This window comes from Elaeis guineensis, chromosome 8, assembly GCF_000442705.2.
Source record: "Elaeis guineensis isolate ETL-2024a chromosome 8, EG11, whole genome shotgun sequence".
In the NCBI taxonomy this organism is placed as follows: Eukaryota; Viridiplantae; Streptophyta; class Magnoliopsida; order Arecales; family Arecaceae; genus Elaeis; species Elaeis guineensis.
Window position 1 is genome coordinate 114,712,957 of NC_026000.2, and position 25,077 is coordinate 114,738,033.

The 25,077-nt window shown below is 37.9% G+C and overlaps 1 protein-coding gene across 2 annotated transcripts in view; it reads left to right on the forward strand.

Moving 5' to 3' along the window:
- The window catches only part of LOC105061442 (probable UDP-N-acetylglucosamine--peptide N-acetylglucosaminyltransferase SPINDLY), a 39,319-nt gene extending 27,897 nt beyond the window's left edge, over positions 1–11,422 (forward strand). Inside the window, exons 10-18 of one of the 2 annotated variants that reach the window (XM_010945484.4) lie at positions 570–664; positions 3,918–3,982; positions 6,584–6,782; positions 6,986–7,180; positions 7,795–7,889; positions 8,017–8,152; positions 8,240–8,457; positions 9,653–9,780; positions 10,615–11,422. In XM_010945484.4, the coding sequence (XP_010943786.1) occupies positions 570–664; positions 3,918–3,982; positions 6,584–6,782; positions 6,986–7,180; positions 7,795–7,889; positions 8,017–8,152; positions 8,240–8,457; positions 9,653–9,780; positions 10,615–11,009 (1,526 nt within the window). In that variant the 3' untranslated portion in view covers positions 11,010–11,422. The remainder of the gene's footprint in view (positions 1–569; positions 665–3,917; positions 3,983–6,583; positions 6,783–6,985; positions 7,181–7,794; positions 7,890–8,016; positions 8,153–8,239; positions 8,458–9,652; positions 9,781–10,614) is intronic. The other variant, XM_010945485.4, reaches the window with a different exon arrangement.
- Positions 11,423–25,077: the final 13,655 nt, after the last annotated feature.

The window sequence follows — 25,077 nt, forward strand, 5'->3', positions numbered from 1 at the left end:
CTGACGCACTAGCAGAAAAAGAGGTTAGTACTGCCTGGACCTTTCTTGGTTCTTTTCCCCTCCCGGCGATGAATGGCCCATTCGCATTTGGCAAAGGAAAAAACAATTAGGGCACGATCGGGATGGCTGTGTTGGTGCTTGATCTGGTTGGGATGAAGACGGTACAGCCAGGACAGAGTCTGAAAATGCATTTTGGGGTCCCGCACCCATCCCTGGTGTCGGAATCTCAAAGGAACGGGGCAGGATGGTCCCTATCTCGCTGGGACTTAAATCCTTGGTTTGAACCACCAAATTGTAACCAAGTCTGTACTGGAATATTTTCCATTTTGTTCATACCATAGAAAAAAAAGTTAAGTGTTGTTTCTTTAATAGATGATCATCAGTTACTACCATTCATTATCATCATCATCATTATCCTTGTTAATACAATCATTCCTTTTGCAGGAATTTGGTGTATATTTTATCAATTTTGTTTTCTGTTAATAAATGAATTGCATTAATTTGTGAAGTGGATTAAGAAATTAATTTTCTTGTTCACATATTTATCATTAGCATCTTTGGATGTTTAGGGGTCCTTTATAGAGATGCAGGAAATATTGCTTTGGCTATAGAGGCATATGAGAGATGCCTACAGATTGATCCTGATTCACGTAATGCAGGACAGGTATTATTTTCATCTTATTGTCCTCATTTTTCTTAAATCAGTGAGTTTTAACCATATTCACATAAAACTAACTAAAATTTTTTTTTGCCTAACTTTGCAGAATTAAACCCTCCTTTTTTCTTCTTGAGACACAAGAATACTTCTTAAAATTCAAGCATTGAGGAAGCATGAATACTTAAAGTCACTTGTCAAGTTGGATACGTATTGGATATTGATACTCATTGGATGCTTCCAAATACGTGTCTGATACTTGTGTTAAGTATCCTATTTTTCAAAATTAAGAAACCACTCCATATACTTATTGGATACACCCAAGATACTTCCCTGATACTTCAAAAATAAGTGGGTGGATGTTTTTTTTCCTTTTTTAATTTTAACCTTCATTGATTAATGATCAATTTTATAGTCTATGATGTTAATATTTGAAAATGAAGTATGAAGTGAGGTGAGGATTTGAAGGATGACTAAATAATGAGCTTGTAAAAGTTGATATTATCATGTAAAATATGGAATATATTATTTTGGTGCCTTACTATGATTTATGAATGTATTTTGGTATGTCCATATAAAAAGGATAATGCAGCAAACCCCAACAAGTTTAGGATTAAGGCTTAGTTGAATTGAGTTGAGTTTATGAATATTTATGAATATATTTTGATATATCCGTATAGAAGGGATAATGTAGCTGGCCCCAACTAGTTTGGGATTAAGGCTTAGTTGAGTTATGAATATTCACACACACACACATACATATATGCATGGGTGTATGAATATATAAATACATAAATTATTAACATTTCCTGGCTGTATCATATCTTGCCTTTTTAAGGTTTGCCATATTGGTGTATCCATATTGTGTCATTGTTATATCTGTCTTGTATCCATGTCATGCTTCATAGATGCTGGCAGCTTATTTTCCCATATGTTTTCCAGGTTTCTGGATAATGACCACTATAAGCAACTCATATGCTTCACTACTCGCACAGAATGTACAATATATATAATTATGACTTCACAGCAGTCAGTTATCACACTTCTTGCCTCTTTAACTTGCTAGACAAAGCTATTGCTTGGGATACTATGCTAGCCTTCCTATCTTGTTCCAATGTGTACATCTGCTTCTTATTGTTTTCTCCCACTTTGATCATGCATCTCTATAAATGCTGGCATAACATATGAAGACTACCTGTCTTGGTGAAATCTTTTCAATTATTGTTCATTTAGGGTCAATAAATCTATTATACTAGAACAAAAATCTACGAGCGTGATATATGTGATTAGGATCAGCTTTATGTGGCCTTTGTTATGTCTCATGTTTTTATCAAAATTAATATCAGTCTAAACTTTTGTAATCATTGCACATTGATTTCTCCCCTCTTCCTGTGGTCCTTTTTTCAACCCTTTGTTCAAGCCTAAGCCTTTTTCTTAGAACCTCCTCTAGTCTTCATCTAGAGTTGGCTCTCTTAATCGCATGATGCTTTGATTCCTACAACATTTTCAGCCATATTTTGGTTAGATAATTTCTTATCTCACTAAAATAGGCTCAGCAACATGACAAAATTAAACCTCATTGACTCCAATTGTTATATCTTTGATATTTTTGTGACAACAATGTTTGTGTTACTTCCTGCCTATCAGTTATGACAGACGCCTTCTCACTGAATTCTCAATAAAATTGTAAATCATATGGGATTGATGATATTATCATGGTATCTGAACCCAAATCTTATTGTTGCAAGATTAGTGGTTGACTCTTTAGAATGCAAATTTCCACTTTTAATCATTCATCTGCAACATCTAAAGTACTTGAAAATTAAATACAAAATTGGTGGTTTCTTGCCTAGGCATGTAGTGGTGCAAAGTGGAAAATAATGCTGATTGTGCCTGGGTGCTGAATTGGTACATGCACAGTTGCATGCGTGGATGTTTGATTTTTTTGCTCATGTCTTTCAGAACTCTACTTGCATGGTTCTTATTTAGCAATTAGCAATTATTCTTGTTTCATCAATTCACACACAATCATTTGCTAGTAGCACACGTCATGAACCTTATCATAGGCAATGAATTAGTGCTTAAGACTAATGCTTGATGTTGGTATGCTGCAACTATAAACTTTCTAATCTCTTGATGACTAGGTTAGATTCCCACTACTCTTTTATAAATATTGGTCATTCCTCATTAGTTTTAAATCCTATGGGATGGAGTTGTTCCGGTTTTTCCATGAAATAGGATGCCCCACTATCCCACCTCATTTCAGTGGCAGTCTTGGTTGAGAGTCCTGTAGATACCCGCCATCTCTCTCCCCTTCTTTCCTTTCCTTCTTTTACCTTCGTTTTTTTTCTTCTTTTTTTCCTCCCCTTTTCTTTACCTTCCTTTCTTTCCTTTTTCTTCTTCTTTCTTTTTCTTATTCCTTCTCTGCTTCTTTCTTTTTTTCCTTTTTCATCTTCTTTCTCTTTCCTTTCTTTCTTCTTTCCTTCTGTTCATTCATTTTCTTCTCTCTTTCTTTCTTTCTTTCCTTTCGCTTCTTTTCTTTCACTTTTCCTTTTCTTCACCTTTCTTTCTTTCTTTTTTTTTCTTTTTTTTTTTCACTATATGGATGAGTTTTGGAGTCCCGACCCAGTCTTGGTCTTATTTTCTCATAGAAATGGGATAAGACGGCTGGGATGTCTCTAGTCTTGCTAGGACTAAAAGACTGAAAACCTTGCTTGACCTTTTCTTTACTATTATTTCTTAATTTGCTTTCCACCGGTTAATGGAAACCATTTGTGGCTTCTATCTTTTTTTTTTTCTGGTTATTTCATTTAATCTCCTGAACAAGAAATCAACATTGTTGCTTGGCATAAGCTTAACAATTCTGTTAAGTTGTGATCACAATTTGTAGTTGCTTAATGACCTTCTACACTAATATCATGTCCAGATTGTTTAGTTCATGGACACTTAATGTGATTGTGACCATTTTCATTTATAAAATTCTAATGTAGCATTGTAATTATTGCTATAGCTCAAGTCATTTTGTCAAAGCTTGTGGTGTTGCTAGTTTTTTGTATATCTGTATGGTACGACTTTTCTTCATGTAACTGGATGTATTACTTCCTTATTTTTCATTAATATTTGGCCTTTGGTTTGTCTGACTTAATTATCAATGGGATGGATGCTGAAATACTGTGCTGCTTCATTCTTATAAGGATTTCTTTTCAGCTTTGTTTTAGTGCTCTCTGTACCATTTCTGGAATATGACCTTTTCTTTTGTCAGAATCGATTGCTTGCCATGAACTATATACATGAGGGAACGGATGATAAACTTTTTGAGGCTCACAGGTACGAAAGTTTACCTAGCATTAAAATATTTTTCACTACGCTTTCTGTTTGAAAAGGGTTTGGCTTTATTTCATTTTGAATAATCACAGTTTTAATTGGAAGAAGTGAAGAAAGCCCTTTTTGAAATTGTCACTTGCCTTCCAATCCTAGTATTAGGGTGTGAAAGTTAGGAGAAATCGATCTGTGAATATGAGGATTATTTGTTATCATTTGCTTTACACTGTTGTTATACTAGAAGTTGTTGCTTTTGACTCTAATTTTTGCATTTTGGAGTTTTGCTTGTTGATCTGGAGATGCACTTCCCTTGTGGAGATGAAACTTTCTGTTTCTAGCCACTTCTGTCTGTAATCTATGTGCTTTTGCCATGTAATTATGTAAACCTGCTGTATTTTTTATCTGGCAGAGTCTTTGGGATATTTTTTTAATTAAGTCTTTGGTTCAGATGGCTTGTAGTTTCAATCTTATAAACCTAAAGTTTTTTTGGGGAAGAATCACTGGAATTCTATCTAGAATCTAAATGGCACAATTACCTACTCTTTGAAACATTTTTAATTTATGATATTTGCTGTTCTTGTACATCTGATTATTTGTGTTCCTGGCACCCATACAAATATATGCCAAATTATGCACCCATTACTAGATGGAATAATTTTAAATGTCTTGTCTTGTCAACTGTTGGTATACCCTTTTCAAGGGTGTCTGGGAACCTTGAGTTAATTTTATGAATAGTTAGACTATCAAGCTTAGCCAACTGTTGAATTTATTGGTTTCACCTGTGTAACAAGTACGCATCACAACAAAAAAATGGGAATTGTTTGGCGTATGGGTATCATGATCTTATCAATGGGCATTAGTTTAGTTTTTTTTTTTTTTCTCTCTCTTGATCATTTATAGATCATTTCTATTCAATTTAAAAGTCTCATCACATCACCAAAACCAATTATGAATGATTCACTGGGTCATTGATATGGATAATATCCAAATACCAAATACAGCCTCTATGCAATCCATATAGAGAAATAGAAGTTGTTTTTGGGAAGATCAAAGAAACAACTTGTTCTTCTTCCATAAAGTATTCTTCAAATAATCCCAAACGAATCTTTGCAAAGGAGCAGGTACTGTATTTCTATGTTTACAAGCCAAAGTTCTAGCATACGAAAGTCAAATGTATACTTTATTTGATACAAACTCTTTTTTCTTTTTTTTTTTTGAGGATCCACTGTGATAACTGAGAAAGATTTCTATATATCCAACCAAATCAATTAATAATATCACAATATAATAAATGGGTGCAGATCTGCTTACTAATAGGATGCCCCGATGCAGTACAAAATTTAGCTTTAGACAATGAGCCAATAAGAGGAATAACTAGGATTTTGGTATCGAATTTTTTTTAGTAACAGTATCTATTAGAAATGATGTCTCCAGCATTTGATTTCTTGTCTTTGAAGGATTTATTGATACAGCTGAAAGATAACCCAGAAAATAGAAGGAACACTTTAATAATTAGAAACAAATATTAAAGAACTAAGTGGTTTACATTAGATTTGTTAGGTGTACCTTAACATTCTTGTGCGAAGATCATTATACATATAAAACAGCAACATGACAGACAGGACCTGTTTAAAGGATAGCATTGAGGTCTTCTTCTTTTTTTTTTTTCCCCTAGATTCATGATGCATATGAGTCATTGTAGATAGGCAATTTTTGGGCTATTATTTGTTATTCGTGAACAGGTGCTGAAAATTGAATGATAGGGCATGAGATCTGGAAGGAGCATGACTTTCTTCATTTGCAGATGAATAAATATACTAAAGTGCTTCAGAGATTAGACATGCTGAATGGCAGGCCTGTGCCATTAGAAAATGGAATATACATATTAGTCCTCATACTCCGCATCCCCACTCCACCACAAAAAGGGCAAAAATTTCATCAAAATTGTGTATATCAGTGTTTGTATTTAGTGGAGAATGATGCACTGTTGTCAATGACCTGGTTGGTTTTGTTGAATTTTTCAGAATACCACACTATACTTTTATATAAATACATGAAAAATGTATATGTGTATAGCTTATCACTTGCTCCTGTACTCCCCAACAGTTCGAAATAGTTAATATACTCCAAGGAATCTGGAAGTTACTCCTGCACTGTCATATCAGTTAGCAGACTTTCTATCATCTTCATTGATCAAATTGCAATAAGAATTGGAAACTGTGTCAGAACCATCACTCTTCTCTAAAACTATTATTGAAGTTAGTTTTCCCTGCTGCCAATTTGCATCAAGTACGTTAGTAGCAGGAAACTTCTGCTTATAGCATTGCACCTGTCTGTAAACCTTGTTCCTGCATCCACTTCTTAGGCATTTATTCTAAATTTTATCAAGAGATCTGCATCCCTGTACTGGCACCTCCTCTCACTTCAGGAAATTTTATTCAAATACTACCTAATTACTATTTGCTTTCCTCTTCTTGTTAATGTCTCTCATTGCTTTGACAGATACAGGTGATTTACAGCTGCTTTCATGTATCTGCTTTTTTACGTTGTTATATATGCGACCATTTTGCATCTTCCTGCTACTTAAACACTAATGTTGTTTCACAGGGAATGGGGAAGGCGCTTTATGAAGCTATACCCACAGTACACCAGCTGGGATAATCCCAAAGATATGGAACGGCCACTAATAATTGGATATGTGTCCCCTGATTATTTTACTCATTCTGTATCATATTTCATAGAAGCTCCACTTTCACACCATGACTACACAAATTACAAGATTGTTGTGTATTCTGCAGTTGTGAAGGTATTGTTCCCTTTTTCCTTTATTAGTTTCAAATTATGCTTCTGTATAAGATGAACCTTTTCTTTTTTTTTTCCTTAACTTTTCATTTTTCTTTCTGATGATTGACATAGTGTATCTTATCATGAAACATAAGGAAATACTGTTCTTATACTGCAGATAATGTTTCTTGTTGTTCTTATTCGCTTCTTCATATGATCTTTTAGGCAGATGCCAAGACCCTTAAATTTAAGGACAAGGTCTTGAAAAAGGGTGGATTATGGAGAGATATTTATGGGATTGATGAGAAGAAGGTTGCTGGCATGGTTAGAGATGATAAAGTTGACATATTGGTAGAACTTACAGGTCATACTGCAAACAATAAGCTAGGGACAATGGCCTGCCGGCCAGCCCCTGTTCAGGTATTGTATTTGTCATGATCATTTTACAGCTTCTCTTTCTGTTTGTCCTGATATGGTAGGCATATGTTAATTTTTCCCTGACAAGAAGTATCAGAAAATGAAGTTCCACTTTGCTAAATTTTAATCATTCTTCCTGAAATGCTGTCCATCCACTAGACCACACTCCATTGCACCGCCACTCGGTTAATGGCTGCGACCACCTTACCCCATGGCACCATAACCCTCCTTTATCATGATAAGTGCTGTTCATTCTCTGCCACCCTACTTGTTGCCAGTGAGTCTTATTATAAGCATCCTTATTCCATCTTTACTATCCATCAGTGTTGGATCCTCAACTGCTGCTGCCAGTGCAACCATATGCCATCTCCTATCACCATCATCTTTCCAGGGGCAAGCTCATCTTGCAACTGATCGTTACTTTCCCAAAATTTTTCAATCAAATGACTACAAATAACAACCCTTTCCATCAAAAGTTTTGCATTTTTGAATGGTCTCTTTATAACACATTTCCTAATAAAAAATGAATGTAGTCATAAATCTTGTGTTATGATCTGTGGTTCTCTGCATGTCTGTGACATTTCTCTCTGGTATCATCTCTTTTATGCTACTTGTAGGTAACTTGGATTGGATACCCAAATACAACTGGTTTGCCTACAATTGATTACAGAATTACAGACTCATTGGCTGATCCACTTACGACTAAGCAGAAGTAAGCTTGTAACATGTGTTCAATTTGATGGTCATCTACTAGATTTTGTTGCTATTTGTTTTGTATAGATAATCTGTATGTGACGATTATTTGATAATCTGTATGTGACGATTATTTTACCTGGCAGGCATGTTGAAGAGTTGGTTCGTCTGCCTGAATGTTTTCTTTGCTATATGCCTTCTCCAGAAGCTGGCCCTGTTACTCTGACACCAGCTCTTTCCAATGGTTTCGTTACCTTTGGGAGCTTCAATAATTTGGCAAAGGTTGTGCTTTGCAAATTTACCACTTTTAATTAGTCAACTCTAAATTAAAGCTGGGATGGTAGTTCTAATTTATCAATTACTTTACAGATAACACCCAAAGTGTTGCAAGTTTGGGCAAGGATATTATGTGCAGTTCCAAATTCCCGACTTGTGGTCAAGTGTAAACCCTTCTGTTGTGATCGTATAAGGCAGAGGTTTCTTTCAACATTGGAGCAACTGGGACTGGAACCTTTACGTGTCGATCTTTTACCTCTAATTCTTCTGAACCATGACCATATGCAAGCATATTCCCTAATGGATATCAGGTGAAGGATTAAATTAAATTTTTCTTCGTACGTGATGTGTGAAAAATGATGTTTTTCTGCATTTATATTCATCTATGAATACTGCATCAGCATGCTTGTGTTTATATTGTCCCTTTCTTCTTGATATATGCTTATCATGCCAGCTTTTGTTATATTCATCCTCCATCATGCCGAAATCCATAGGTGCAAATCTCAAGTTTCTTTTATCTGCTCATATTTTCTCTCCTTTCTAGAGTTACCACACATTCCAGTGCCACAACATTTTCTTATAATTCTTTTCTTTCAGTTTAGCTGGCCCACTGAAAGTACATAACATCCCATAACTGTATGGCCATTCAACCACCACACTTCAGTCTTGTTGGATATGCGTTGGTTAGCCTCTATTTCTATATATCCATATCTATATGTATGTATGTATGATGTATGTCTGTGTGTTTGTGTATTTCACTCTTGTATAAATGAATAAATGAAGGCATTTGATTAGGTAAAAATTTAAATCTAGTGGCCTCGCACTCATTTTAAATCAATTCTGTATCCAAGTCAAGTTGACGCAGCAGTGCTACCTGGACTGGGAATTCTTTGCACTTGGTATCTTGAAGCTTTAACTGTACCATCTTTCCATGGCAAACCATGTTGGCCTGTGTTACCTAAGACTGGTTGAATGTTCTTATTAACTAAATTAAGTGATTGATCAGCTGGTCACCTGATGATAATTGTATGTCCGCATCCATTGACTATGGATTGACCCCTGTGAGTATATTAAAATAATTACATGATAAAAAGCAAACTGGTAACAAGACTGACGAGATCATCATGACATTTTCTTTGTTTAAACTTGAATTTTCTTCCTGACCTTGTTAAGGTTGTGATATGGCTTGACCCTGATGAGTAATTTGGAATACTGTAGAGTAAAATTATTGCGAACCAAGCACCATTTTATTTCATTCATACACCTGTTCTTGTAAATTGTAAGTCTACATTCCAGCTTAACCCTGATGAGTAATTGGTAATATTGTAAAGTAAAAATTGTGGATCAAGCACCATTTCATATCATTAATAAATATTTGGCTGTAAATTGGAACTGTTTCCTGGACATTCTTTATTGTGGTTTCTTCGATCTAGAATTCCTAGAAGTGATATCATCCAGCACTTTCGGCTACTGCAAATGATTTCTGACTTTTGCCCCCATGTACAGCTTGGATACATTTCCATATGCAGGAACAACAACTACATGTGAGTCTTTATACATGGGGGTTCCGTGTGTTACTATGGCAGGTTCAGTGCATGCTCATAATGTTGGTGTCAGCCTTCTCACTAAAGTTGGTGAGTGACTTTCTCATGTTTGCTCTGCATCCTTGACTTCAATTGCTAACAGCATCTTGACTTCAGCATTTTATTACCATATTAGGAACATCTGCACCATGCAGCTCTGCCTAAGTAATGATATTTTCAGTGGCGAGGGAATTATGTTGCTTTTAAACTGTCCTTTTAGTCTGGTATTGAATTGAAACTGCACCCCTGGAATTTCTTCTGAATGGTACTCATACGGTGATGAGTCGGAACCAGATCCCTTTATGCTCAAAGGATTTCTTTGTTTGTTTGTTTGTTTGTTTTTTTTTTTTTGGTATTTCCATGTTCTTTGTTACTTCTTAGTTTCTAGGATGTACTGCAAAAGGATAAATATAAAAATGCCCATTCATCAATTGCAGAATGTCAGTGATATATGGATGCTTGATCTTATCGTTCTAAATTTGTGATTGTTATTTTGGCACTTGTGCTGGTAAAATGTTCTGTTTCTTAACCCCTGATCTGACTTTCGCTCTAAAATTCCAATTCCATTTTGTGAAATTAAGATTTTGACCCACCAAAGGCAGTTCCACGTTAAACAAGACCGCATCTGTCTTGCATTATCATTTGGGTCTATAATCGGCTGGTTAGACTATTTAAATACAGGCCTCTTCAGATGTCCTCTATCTACCCGTTATTTTTAATGCACTTAAGCAAGCTTTAAAAAGTTAATGAGCACTTTGACATTAGATTCTTCCACCATAATTTTCTTTGCTTTGCTATTTGGTATTTTTTAATTTTCATTAAAAATCATAATCATCATGATTATCTTTATGCAATGTGGAAATGTCTGATAGACTGTGAATGCAGGGCTGGGGCATTTGATTGCCAGAACAGAAGACGAATATGTCAAGCTGGCCTTGCAACTAGCCTCCGATGTCCCCGCTTTAGCAGAGCTGAGAATGACCCTCCGAGAACTTATGACAAAGTCACCAGTCTGTGATGGAGCAAAATTCACAAAGGGGCTAGAGTCTACATACAGAAACATGTGGCACAGGTATTGTCGCGGTGACATGCCAGCCGTCAAGCACATGGAGTTGATGCCACAGCAGCAGCCACTTTCAGAACAGGTTTCAGTGAAATTTTCTGAGCCCAAAACAAACACGGTGCAAGAAAATCATCTAGGGTCAGTAAAGATGAATGGCATGAGTTCAGTTCCATGCTCCACCACAAACGCATCCAACTGTGAGGAAAACGGAAACTGATACAGATCTTGAAGAGATATCCTGCAGAGATTTGATTATGCTGGAAGAACATACTGCCAACGAGACCAGAACCATGGAGCATTGCATGCTCAAGTAGCTAGGTTTTTGGTCCATTAAGTTAAGTCACCGAAAATTCGTTGAAATAATGTTGTTTATTTAGGAGATGGCAATGGCGTGGCTCAGTCAATGTACAAGTGGGAGCATCATGATGATGGAGGCTGGTGGGTGCAGTTATGAAAATTTTCTATGTAGTAGAAATTGAGCCTCAGGGTTGGGGATGGTGCTGAGGCTGAAGGCATGATTGTTATAGTGGCATTTTGAAATTGAAAAGAAAATCATATACTAGGTTTGTAAATTTAGATGCAGATGCATAATCTTAGAAAAAATGAATCAATTGACTTTCTTTCAGGTTACAGATATGTTGCTTTGAAGCAGTGGTATCATATATTTCCCAATATACTAATTAAGTTTCCAGTAGATATGCTAAATGCTGAGCGTGTCTCTCATTATTATTCGCAAAAATTTGTATAACTTTGCTATTTTGACTGAAGCCTGTTTGACAGAGGATCAAAAAATTAGCCTAAGAAATCTAGAAGACCATGAACAAGTACTGCTTTCTCAGGTGGTATTACCTCTTGCCCTTCTGGGTTCGATTCCAAGTTACATTGGTGGTTGCTTCAACTGCTGTGGATCATTTTCACAGCTGAAGTACTTCTGCCGCCACTTTTACATGCTTTAAGAGGTGCCTGCATCCATGTGTTCCTAGAAATGGTAGGATAAATATGTACAGGATATTCTCTATGCTTCAAAATCATGGCATCATCATGCAAGTTGCCACATTCTGACCTTTCTTTCTACCCAACAAAGGCGTCGTACAGGAACTGATTTCTAAATATATTGTGCTTTATTACCCTGGACCATGGTAGTCAAGAGAACCAAAGATTTATGATCCATTATAAATGTCTGCCCAAGAACAAAATTATAGAGTATGCTAAAATTGACCTCCAAAAAAATACTGTATGGTCTACCCAAAAAAAAAAAAAAATACTGTATGGTAAAATTTCAAGATCTGATAGTTTGGCATGAGAAAAACTAATGCATGTTCACAATCAGTTATGAGAGATGTTTCAGCACCATCTAGCCAGCACTAGCTTTTGCAGTGCTGTGCAGAATAAATTTTAAATTTTATGATGAGAGGTAAGAAATAAGTCAGCTTTGATATATATAATGATTAGAAGCCCTTGAGAGAAAGAAATGTTTGAGGTAAGTGGTACATTCTTTACTGCAACAAGATCATCTCAATCTTTGACCATGGTTCATAATATCTTCACCTCATGGATAGGCCTGAATCAGAAAAACAGGTTGCTAATGTATACCTTACAAGTCTCATTTATTGAATTGACTTCTTTCAGAAAAATGGTAATAAATTAAAATAAAATGCATAATCTACTAACATGCTCAGGATACATTTTTTTTAATTATAGTTTTATATGTCGTGAAGGCGGTAAGGTGCCTTCCAGCAAAGTGATGTTTCGTGAGTCTCTTTAAGGATAAGATTCACGGAATTCGGAGTGCAGTTTGTTTTTATTTAAAACCTGAATGCAATTCCATCATAAAACCTTCCAAGATCCAATGAAATATTACACACAACGGCACACCAAATGAAGGTTAAACTTCATCAACACTGACAACTAAAATGGAAAGAACAAAGGCTCAGATCATGTTGTAGCAATTCAAGAAATACAGTATTAGTTTCAGGCAAATATTATGTGACGAAGGCACTTCAGTTCTAGAAAAATGTGCCATTCTCGACAATAAAACAAAGAAAAAAAAATCTTATCGGCTGCTATTAATTTCTAACAAGGAATCAAGCGCGTCTACACATACTGCAGAGTTGGTGACTTCTTACGAGATTCTGATTATTCCAATAGTTGAATATGCAGAATATAACATACGTATCCAATGTTGTCCATTCAAAAGTTGTGTTATTATAAAAAAGCTCGAGAAACTATTCTGATGTTGCAGCCGTGCTAGTCTATTGATAAGGATAGGCAATCCATTACTTCTGTTATTTTGTAAGCACACGAAGTGAAATATAGAACACTTGTTTGATCAATGTCACTCTTTTTTGGAAAAGTCTAAGGTGGGTTTGGTTGGAGAGTGTTAGGCTTTGGAATGGGAATATGTTTTAAGGGCTATGAAAAGCAAAATTTTTATCACTTATTAAACAAAAAACTTTAATAATAATTGCGCACATGAATATTGGAATTATAGATATTTGTTATATATTAGGCAATGAACTTTAATCGGTATCTATATAATGATTTGGAAACTTTGCACAAATTAAACCTCCTACACACACATGTATTTATGTATGTCAGGTGATGATGATAAATAATGAGAACCAACAGAAAATATTATGATTGTTTGTGCATTCGATATATGCTTTATATTTGTATTGACCGGTTGAGAAGGAATTACAAATGATTCTATAATTTTTCTAGAGTGCCTAACAGACCCAAAATACAAATTTTCTTTATCCCCTAAAGGTTTTATTTAATTACATAAAATTGTAACAAAGTGATGTATGCGTTCTTGATATACAGAAATACTATCTCATTGATTCGGGATACCCGAACATGCTAGATTTTTTGTTGCCATGTTATGAAAAAAGATATCATCTATATGACTATAGAGTAGGATAGAATCCTACCAAAATAAAGGAGTTATTTAACTACATATACTTATCCTTACATAACATTATTGAGTATTACTTTGGAGTAATAAAGGCCAGATTCCCAATTTATAAACAAATGTCTCATCATAAATTTTGCATATAATATTACATCATGCTTGCATGTTATGCTATATATAATTTCATCAAAAAGCATTTCTACATGGGATTGTTTATTTGAGAAATATAAGAGGAAAGACATCATAATAACGATAAATAGCATCAAGAAGGCAGCACATTGTAAGAGAGAGTCAAACACAACAAACATGCCAGATGAATCAAGTTGAAGATCACATAACAAATAGTACATGGCAAAAAGAAAACAAGGTAAACTAAATGTTATTTGATGTTTCATTTAGATTGATGTTATCACTTTCGTATCAATATATAGAGACTATTACAGAATTGTTATATTTTAAATAGTCATTGAGTTTTGAATTTGGACTTGTCGGTATATAAATTAGAGAATACTAGAGAAAATACAACTGCATTAGATTTTACTTCTGTTTTATTATATATCTATATATATATAGTCTTTTGTCACGGAAAAAATAAGCTGTGAGTGTCAAACATCTTTGTTGTCAGAAATATGAAAAAAAATAAAAATAAAATTTTATTTTATTTTATTTCTTTTTCGAAATGACAAAGCTACGTATTCTTTTGAGTGCTTTACCTAATTAATTTAAAAAAAATATATTTATAAAAATAATCTAATTTTAACTTATTTACCAAAGTGATGCAAACAGTATAAAACGTCATTCAAAATGGCATTTTTTGATGGCCACGTCAGTACCCTATTCTACCATTTTTCACGTGGATGGAAAAAAAAAATTAAAATCGCCAAATCAAATGGCATTTTCAAAAACACCATTTGAATTGGTGATTTTAATTTTTTTTTCAAAAAAAAATAAAAAAATAGAAATAATAAATTTAAATTTTTTAAAAAATAAAAATTATAATTTTGATTCAAATAAAAATCATCATTTCAAATTAGTGTCCCCATTTCAAATTATCTTTTTAAAAAATATCTGAAAAAAATTGGAATTAAAAAAAATAATAAAAAAAATTAAAAAAAATAAAAATTATAATTTTAAATTTTAAAAAAAATAAAAATTTTAATTTTAATTCAAATAAAAATTATTATTTCAAATTACAATCCCCTTTTCAAATTAATTTTTTTTAAAAAAATACCATAAAAGAAGAAAAAAAGGGAAAAAATGAGAAAAAAATAAAAATTATAATTTTGAATTTAGAAAATAAAAATTCTAATTTTGATTCAAATAAAAAATATCATTTAAAATTATTTTTCTCATTTAAAATTAATTTTTTTAAAAAATATCATAAAAAAATCTTAAAAAATTTAAAAAAATAAAAAATACCATAAAAAAAGAAAAATGAGAAAGAAATGAGAAAAAAAATTATAATTTTGAATTTTAAAAAATAAAAATTCTAATTTTAATTCAAATAAAAAACATCATTTCAAATTACTAAATTAATTTAAAATTAATTTTTTAAAAATATTCCAAACAAAGGAAAAAATACCTAAAAAATGCCAAAAAGGGTAAAAAATGGGAGAAAATTAAAATTAAAATTTTAAATTATAAAAAAAATCAAAATTTTAATTTGATTCCAAAAAAATTAAAAATAATAAAAAATGCCATAAAAAATGAATAAAAGGGGAAAAATAGAAAAAAATAAAAATTATAATTATAAATTTAAAAAAAATAAACTTTCATTAAAATAAAAATTATCATTTTAAATTACTATCTCTATTTTAAATTAATTTTTTTATTAAAAAATCATATAAAAATAACTAAAAAAATTAAAAATATGATAAAAAAGGAAAAATAAAAAAAATAAAAAATTGAAATGGAAATGCCAAAAGGAATGGCGTTTTCCTTTTGGCGTTTTTGTAGCTTAAGACTCCAAAAAAAAAACCCTCCCCTCCCTCTTCTCTGGCGTCTCCCTCTTCTCCGCATTTTTCTTCTCCTCTTCGACGGCACGGCGGCGAGCTCCCGATGGTGGCGAGCTCTTTCTTCTCTCTTTCCTCTTCTTCTCTCTCTCCCTCTTCTCTCCCTCTTCCTCTCTCTCTCTCCCTCTTTTTTCTTGGCTCGCCGGCGACAGACGGCCGACGGTGGGCCCGTGCCCCCCCCACGTGGTTGGTCCGCTAGTGGGCCGGCGGCGGCTGCCCCGCCCCGCCCCTTCCCTTGGCCGACCACCCTCTCTCTTTCCTCTTCCTCTCTCTCCCTCTTCCTTCCCTCTTCCTCTCTCTCTCCCTCTTTTTTCTTGGCCCGCCTGCGACAGACGACCGGCGGTAGGCCCGCATGCCCCCCCTTGTGGTTGGTCTACCGGTGGAACGACCGCAGCCGCCGCCCCACCCCTCCCCTTCCCTTGGCCGGCCGCCCTCTCTCTTTCCTCTTCCTTTCTCTCTCCCTTTGCCTTTCATCTTCCTCTCTCTCTCTCTCCCTATTTTTCCTTGGCCCGCCGGCGACGGCCGGCCGACAGCGGTCCCATTTCGTTGGTCTGTCGGTGGGCCGGCGGTGGCCGCCCCGCCCCACCCCTCCCCTTGGCCGGCCGCCTACCCCTTCCCTTCCCTTCCCTTCCCTTCCCTTGGCTGACCGCCCCACCCCATCTCCACCCGCGGCGGCCCCTCCCCAGTGACGGGCCCCCAGCGGCGGCCTCGCAGCGGCCCCGTGGTGCCCCCCGGCGGCGGCCCCGTGGCACCCCCCGACGATGGGCCAGCGGCGGGCCCCGCGGTAGAGCCCCTGCAGCGGGCCCCGATGGCGGTTCTCGCGGTGGGCCCGTGCGGCCCCGTGATGCCCTCCTATTTCAATATTTTTATTTTTTATTTTTATCTCATTCTTTTTTATTTTTTATTTTTGTCTCATTAGATTCAGATTTGTTTTAAAATTTGATTCGATCTTAATTTAAAAATTTAAAAATATATTATATTTCATGAAAATGTAGACCTGTTAGTTGACCAATGTAGGATAGTCTACGATATCCGTATAAAATATATATTTGATTATATATTTTTATACAGATACCGTAAAATATATATATTGATCAATTGATTGTCCAGTTTGGACAGTTTGAGAATTGTATTTAATTCTATAGGTAATTATATTATTCGAACGATATGCAGAAGATTCGAAAAAAATTTCGGACAGTATTTTTCTTTAGTTCTCCTCACACATTTTCAGTCGTGTGGGGAGAACTAAGGAAAAATATTGCCAAAATTTTTTCGGTTCCTGTTGCGTATTGTTTGATTAATATAATTAATCTATATAATTAATGTAATTCTCGAATGAAATAGGATCTATCTGTACCTATTTATTGATGATATGATGTATTTATCATGTAAATATTTTGAAACGATAAAATAATTAGTAATATTAAATTTTTTGATTTTTATTTTGTCATAGATTTCTTTGAGAAAATGGTCAGTACTCGAGTTCGTATATTATTGTATTATGATGGCATGATATAGAATGATGAAACTGGTGTGCAGTACAGTCACCCTGCAAACCGAATGATTAGAGTATCTTTATCATTATCTCGTTAAGAATTATTGGACCATTTATACAGCAGTATTCCTGTAGATAAAGAAAAATATGAAATAAAATTGAAATAAAAATATCTTAATCTGTTGGGACAGTTAGTGCAGAGCAAGTATATCTTAGTTCCAATTAATGACGATGAAGATGTCGAAGAAATGCTGATCTTTCCTTTGAAATATTCAGAATATCGATTTTTAGAATTATATAATGAAAAGAAAGATGTACTGAGCTTTGGATACTATAGTCGGCTTTTAACTCAAGCGGACAATATTGTTGGGCCTTCCTCACCTTTCGTAACTTCTATGGTGCAAACCGATAATGTTAAGGCCATATTTGCAGAACAACATTCTACTACTGCCAGCCCTAATTATCCAATTATTCAAAGTCCTATGGTGACTTCTCTAGTGTCTTCTACTATAGTGACTTCTCTTTTGCTAGAAGTAGTGATAAATGCGGGAGACGATACTCATATAGGGAACGATGACTGGATAACCGGTGGAATAAATTCTGATAATCTAGGCTTTGAGTCAGATGAAAGCGGAGATGAAGACTATTGGATGGATGAGGACAGTAGCAGTAATGATGATGATGGTGAAGATGAGAATGATGATGAAGATGTTCAGCCTAATATTAATGTCGGAGAACCTTAACCTCGTTTGCATGAACCCCCATAATTTTTTAACGATATAAATTTAGATGATGATGGTTGTGTTAGTACTGGTCGAAGATTGAACTCTGACTATCAGTTTTGGGACTCCTCGATGACTGAATTTTCTAAAGGTCTAATGTTTGAGAGTAAAGATTATGTAAAGAGAGCTGTTGATCTTTATCATATTATGAAGCATTGGACATACAATGTAGTTCAGTCGCATTCGAAATTATGGTCCGTACGATGCGCATCATCAGATAATGTTTAAAATTATAAATGGAGGCTTCGTGCTGCATTGTTGAAAAAATATGGATATTTTTAAATCATAAAATATGAGGGTCCTCATACTTGTTTGTTTACGGGATTGAGTCGAGACCACAAACATGTCAGTGGGATGATTATTTGCACACTAGTTCGACATATTATTAAGAAAGATCTCGGTGTTAAAGTTGAAGCTATTGTGGCAACCGTTAATGATCAATTTCAATATACAGTGTCATACAGGAAAGTATGGTGTGGAAAGCAGAAGGCATTGATTGATATTTATGGAGAATGGGAGCCGTTTTATGCTAAATTATTCTATTATATGGCTGCACTTTAATATGCAAATTATGGTACAGTTATTTCATGGAATTTTTTTCAAACTGCGAATTCTAATGTCCGAGTTTTAAATTATATTTTTTGGACTTTCAAACCATCCATCCAAGATTTTACGCACTGCCGTTCTGTAATCAGCATTGATGGCATGCACTTGTATGAAAAGTTTAAAGATAAGATGTTAATTACAACAGAAATTGATGCAGATAATGGGATATTTCTATTAGCATATGTAATTGTGGATGAGGAGATGACTGCAAGTTGGAGTTAATTTTTTTTCCAGCTCAGAACATATATCGTCAAAGATAGAAATAGAATATGCTTAATTTCTGATAGACATCCAGGTATATTAAATGTCATCGCAGATGAGTCTATTGGATGGAGTCCACCACGTGCCTATCACCGATACTGCTTAAGACATATCTACAGTAATTTCAACACTCATTTTAAAAATGTACAGCTGAAAAGAGCAGTATGGCAAGTAAGAAGCACTCATCAAATTCGCAAGTTCAACTTTATCATGGATAGGATCAGAACAGTGAATGAAGAGGCTTGGAGCTGGTTGTCTGAGTTAGAAAAGGAGAAGTGGACGTTGGCATATGATGATGGCCTACGCTATGGTGTCTTAACTACAAATTTGTCAGATATTTTTAATAGTATTTTACGAGGAGCTAGAAATGTGCCAATTACAGCTTGTGTTTAAATGATATTTTATCATCTTATGAAATACTTCAATATGAGGCATTCCCAAGCCTTGAGATATATAGAGGAGAATCCAAATAATCTTTTTACTCCTCATGTTGCAATTAAGATTGCTGAAGATCAAGTTAAAGCTAATCAGCACCGAGTAACAGCATTCAACTTTCAAAGAGGCATATATGAAGTGCTTACGAGGAGAGCAAGCACATGGTTACGAGGTGAAAAAAATTTTCATACTGTTACTTTAGCTGAAAGAAAATATTCTTATGAAAAGTGGAGTATGTACAAATATCCATGTTCACATGTTTTAGCTGTTATGTCAAGAAATTGCTGTACATTTTAGTGGGTTTGTGGATGATGCATATACAATTACAGCATATATGAATGCTTGGAGCGGTGACTTTAATCCATTACCACATGAAGATTATTGGATGCATACACGTATGTTCCAATGTATTTCTGATCATCATCGTTTGAGACCCAAGCAGAAAGGTAGACCAAAATCAACAAGACTACAAAATGAGATGGATGATAGGCAAATAAGAAGTAAGAACCACCGTGGCATTTGTAAGGAATAGGGTCATGACCGTCGCCGCTGTCTTAGGATACTTCAACATACTTCAACTTCCAGCAGTGGAAGAAATTAAAGACTCCGAAGATGTATTTTCATCATTATTTTATATATTTCTATGAGATTGTATTTGAATATACGTGTTTAATATCTAGAGATGAACTAAATTATGTGTTTAAGTTGTATTGTGTGACAATATTGTATTTAAAATATATTTCTCATAAAATGAATGACTATCATATTTTTTATTTTTTAATACACTTATGATAATATCATTATTTTAGATTCATTAACGTATTATGGCTTACGATCTGCGGCATCTCGATCCTCGAGACAACAGTATTCTTACATTGTGGGAGCACCATCAATCATAGACTATTTTAGATGATGGCATAAGCATTCCAATCATACTCTTACTATTTTATTTTTTTTTGAAAAGTCATATACATTATCTAATTATTATATCTTATTACAGGAGCTCAGACACCTTCGTCTACGACGATCCGATGCTGACTTCTAGAGGACAGAGGACATCCCACATAGAGTCCTGAATTATTTACGATATCTTGGATTCTATGGAGTATATCAGATTGGTCGTACACAGATGGACGTTGGTCTTATTACTACTTTGCTTGAGAGATGGTGTCCAGAGATACACACGTTTCATCTTCCATTTGGTGAGGCAACCATCACTTTACAGGATGTCAGCATCCTTACTGGACTACCAGTTGATGGCGATCCAGTTACCAGAGTTGATCCCACGCTTACCATTCTGGAGTGGCAGGCTTTGTGCTTGCGATTGCTAAGGTTTGAGCCCGATGCTCAGTTTTTCGATCATTCACGACTTAAAATTGAGTGTTTGGATGATCGTTATCGATATTTTCATATTGAGGATGATGCACCAGAGGAGATGGTGCAGCAGTATGTTAGGAGTCAGGTGCTGCGGTTGTTAGGTGGTGTCCTGTTATCCGATACTTCATCAAATAAGATGAAATTGATGTTTTTGCCATTATTAGAGGATTTAGACTTCGCTCGTAGACTCAGTTGGGACAGTGCAGTACTAGCTTGCTTGTACAGAGCTATGTGTCGGGGTTCTTATGCTGATCAGAGCGAGATTGATAGTTATCTTGTATTATTACAGGTATATAAATTAAAAATTTTTATTTTTAATATTCATTTATAGTTCACATTGGGTATATCATGTATGATTTTTTTTGAAATTTGCAGATTTGGGTATGGGAGCGTATGCCGACTATCAGTCCATTACGATGATAGTTGCTCGAGATGCCATCAGAGCAGCATGATCCTGATGTTCCATTCAGACTAGATGGACCATTGAGATATAGGTATAAAAATATTACTTTTTTTTCACTTGAAACTTACTGTTTTAAATTTGATAAAATTTATTTAACATGAGTAGATTGTGAAATAGATGGAACGTTGCTGTTGGGTATAAAATACCCCCCAGTCGAAGTTCATAACGAGAATGACCCTCCGAAGATTCTACCGACTTCCGACCTTCGACGGCATCTCTCCGAACCTCTCTGGTGGCCGAGCCTCCGCAACACTCTCAAGTTTTGCCGACGGATAAACCCCCACCAGCGTCGATCAGATTCTTCACGACAGACGGGCTCCTACGGGAGTCGGACTTTGTCGACTTCGACTGCGTGAGGACTTCATCCGGACTCCTACGGGAGCCGGACTTTGCCGACTTCGACTGCGTGAGGACTTCGTCCGGACTCTTACGGGAGCCGGACTTCGCCCCCGACATCAATTGCAAGTGAACTTTGTCCGGACTCCTACGGGAGCCGAACTTCGCCGACTTCGACTGCATGAGGACTTCGTCCGGACTCCTACGAGAGCCAGACTTCGTCCCCGACGTCAATTGCAAGTGAACTTCGTCCGGACTCCTATGGGAGCCAGACTTCATCCCCGGCTTCTACTGCAGGCAGACTTCGTCCGGACTCCCACGGGAGCCGGACTTCGTCCCCGACTTCGATTGCGTGAGGACTTCGTCCAGACTCCTACGGGAGCCGGACTTCGCCCCCGACGTCAATTGCAAGTGAACTTCGTCCGGACTCCTACGGGAGCCGACTTTGTCCCCGACTTCTACTGCAGGCAGACTTCGTCCGGACTCCCACGGGAGCCGGACTTCACCCCCGACTTCGACTGCAGGTGAACTTCGTCCGGACTCCTACGGGAGCCGGACTTCATCCTGACTTCTACTGCAGGTGAACTTCGTCCGGACTCCCACGGGAGTCGGACTTCGTCCCCGACTCCGACTGCAAGTGGACTTCGTCCGGACTCCCACGGGAGTCGGACTTCATCCTCGACTCCGACTGCAGGTGGACTTCGTCCGGACTCCTACGGGAGTCGGACTTCGCCCCTGACTCCAATTGGAGATGGCCCTCGCCTATAGTACTAACGCTCAAGGCACCCAATGGTGGACGGCCTACCAGCAAAGTCCGAGCTCCTTCCAGATGGATAGGCACCTCTCTCCGCCAGGCGCTTCAACCGAGCTTCGGCCGACAGGCCTTGACTCCCCCTGACAGGCCACAGTAACAGCCACGACTCTGCTCCACCTCCTGCGATGGATTCTGCGCGGCTCCACTACTCCCCGCAACAGGCCCCACGCGGCAGGCCACAGTAATGGCTATGAATCTGCTCCACTCTCTGCAGCGGATGCTGCACGGCTCCACCACTCCCTGGCGAGTCACGACAATGGACGCCGCTCCACTCTCCGCAACTGATTCCACGTGGCGAGCCATGGTGACAGCCACGACTCCACCCCATTACTCTTCATGATAAATTTTTCCTGGCCCCGTATGGCCCACGACTAGATGGTTACAAACAGTCGCTATCAGTCTATCGCACCCCCCGCCTATAAAAGAGAGACCCCAGATACGTTATTCTCTAAGCTCTAATTTTCTATCCCAAAACTCTGCTAAAATTTTCGTTTTAGCACTCCATTCTTGTTGAGGCAGAGAACTGACTTGAGCGTCGGAGGGTCTTACCGGAGCAACCCCAACTCCGGTTTAGACTTCTTTTGCAGGTCCCGACGGCGACCGCGACTCCCTCGACTCCAGCTTCTCCGGCGCAGGTGAATTTTTGCACCAACAGGATTGGCGCTAGAGGAAGGGGCCTGTGTCTTCGCAGTACCCTTATTCTTAAAGGAGCGCTCAACGGAACCACCTCCGGCCATCTCTTTCGACATCCACTCCTCTTTCCCCCATTAGATCTTCGCCCGATGCCTTCCCGCGAAGCATCCACATGGTGACCCACAGCCTCCACGGCCAGATCTCAGGCTCCGGCCTCGCCTCCAGTTTTCCAGGCCCCTCATCCTCCGGCAACGGCCGCCGGCATGGAGTGGTCGGACAATCGGCCTCCGATGGATTTTGCCAACACCATCTCGGAAGAATCCCGACGGGGAGCGATCGGCGTATTGGTAGGACCTCCCAAGCGGCAAAAGATTGAGAAATCCATAACTTTCACTGAAGAAGATGCTTGGGGAGTTTAATTTCCTCATAACGATGCGGTCGTAGTTTCCATGAATATAGCTAATTACGACGTCCGCCGTATTCTTGTCGACAATGAAAGTTCGGCCGACATTTTATTTTACGATGCCTTCTCAAGAATGTCCACCCTTGACGGCCATTTGGGACCGATTAGCTCCCCTTTAGTAGGGTTCACCGGCGATGCTGTCCCGATGGAGGGAGTAATTACTTTGACTGTAGCTGCGGGTCAATATCCAAGACAATCCAGGGCTCTGGTGAATTTTTTGGTGGTGAAGGCACCATCGGCCTACAACGCGATCCTCGACCGACCTGACCTCAACGCTCTCCGGGCCGTCGTGTCAACCTACCATTTGAAATTGAAATTTTCTACCAACCAGGGGGTCGGAGAGGTCATGGGAGACCAGAACCTGGCCAGACACTGCTACAACATAGCCTTGCAAAGAAGTGACCAATCCGACCTCTGCCCAGTTGATGGGCTAGACACCCGCGACGACCTCACTGAGGAGAGGGGCGGCCCAATCGAAGATCTGGTTTCGATCCCTTTGAACGACGGGAATGCGGAGCATGTGGTGAAGATTGGCTCCAACCTGGGTGAAGAGGTGCGGGTGCATCTCGTCGATTTTCTACGAAAGAATGCGGATATTTTCGCTTGGGTCTCAGCGAACATGTCGGAGATTGACACGAAAGTCATGGAGCACCGTCTGGCCGTCGATCCAAAGCATCGACCGACGAAAGAAAAAATTCGAGGTCATGCACCGGAGAGGCAGAAAGCGATAGCCGAGGAAGTGGACAAACTCCTGAAAGCCGGGTTCGTTAGAGAAGTCAATTATCCTGATTGGATTTCCAATGTTGTCCTAGTCAAAAAGGCAAACGACAAGTGGAGGATGTGTATAGACTTCAAAAAGTTGAATAAAGCCTGCCCAAAGGACAGCTACCCTCTGCCCAGAATTGATCAACTGGTGGATGCGACCTCGGGCCATGAGCTCTCACCTTTATGGATGCATTCTCCGGCTATAATCAAATCAGGATGGCACTAGAAGACGAAGAAAAGACTGCTTTCATTACTAACCGTGGCCTTTACTGTTACAGGATCATGCCGTTCGGCCTCAGAAATACAGGTGCGACCTATCAGCGGCTGGTGAATAAAATCTTCAAAGAGCAGATCGGCCGCAACATGGAGGTCTACATGGACGACATGCTCGTGAAAAGCAAATCTTCTATGAACCACGTCGCCGACCTCGAGGAGACCTTCGGTGCCCTTCAAAAATATAAGATGAAGCTGAACCCGACTAAATGTGCTTTCCAAGTGACCTCGGGGAAGTTCCTGGGCTTCATGGTATCGGGGCACGGGATTGAAGCCAATCCAGAGAAAATTCGCGCCATCCAGGAGATGGCCGCCCCGAAGTCGATAAAAGAGATTCAACGCCTTACAGGGAGGGTAGCGGCCCTGAATCGCTTCGTCGCGAGGTTGGCCGAACGGTGCTTACCCTTCTTCCAAACCCTCAAGCGACCGAAGAACTTCTGTTGGACCCCTGAGTGCCAACAGGCATTCGAAGAGCTAAGAAGCTACCTCGGCTCACCTCCGTTGTTGGCGAAGCTCGAGCCTGGAGAGGAGCTGTTTTTATACCTGGCGGTCTCCCCTATAGCCCTCGCCGCAGTCCTTGTTAAGAAAGAGGCGAACATTCAACGGCCGATCTACTACGTCAGTCGTGCATTGAGAGACGCCGAAACCAGGTATACTAA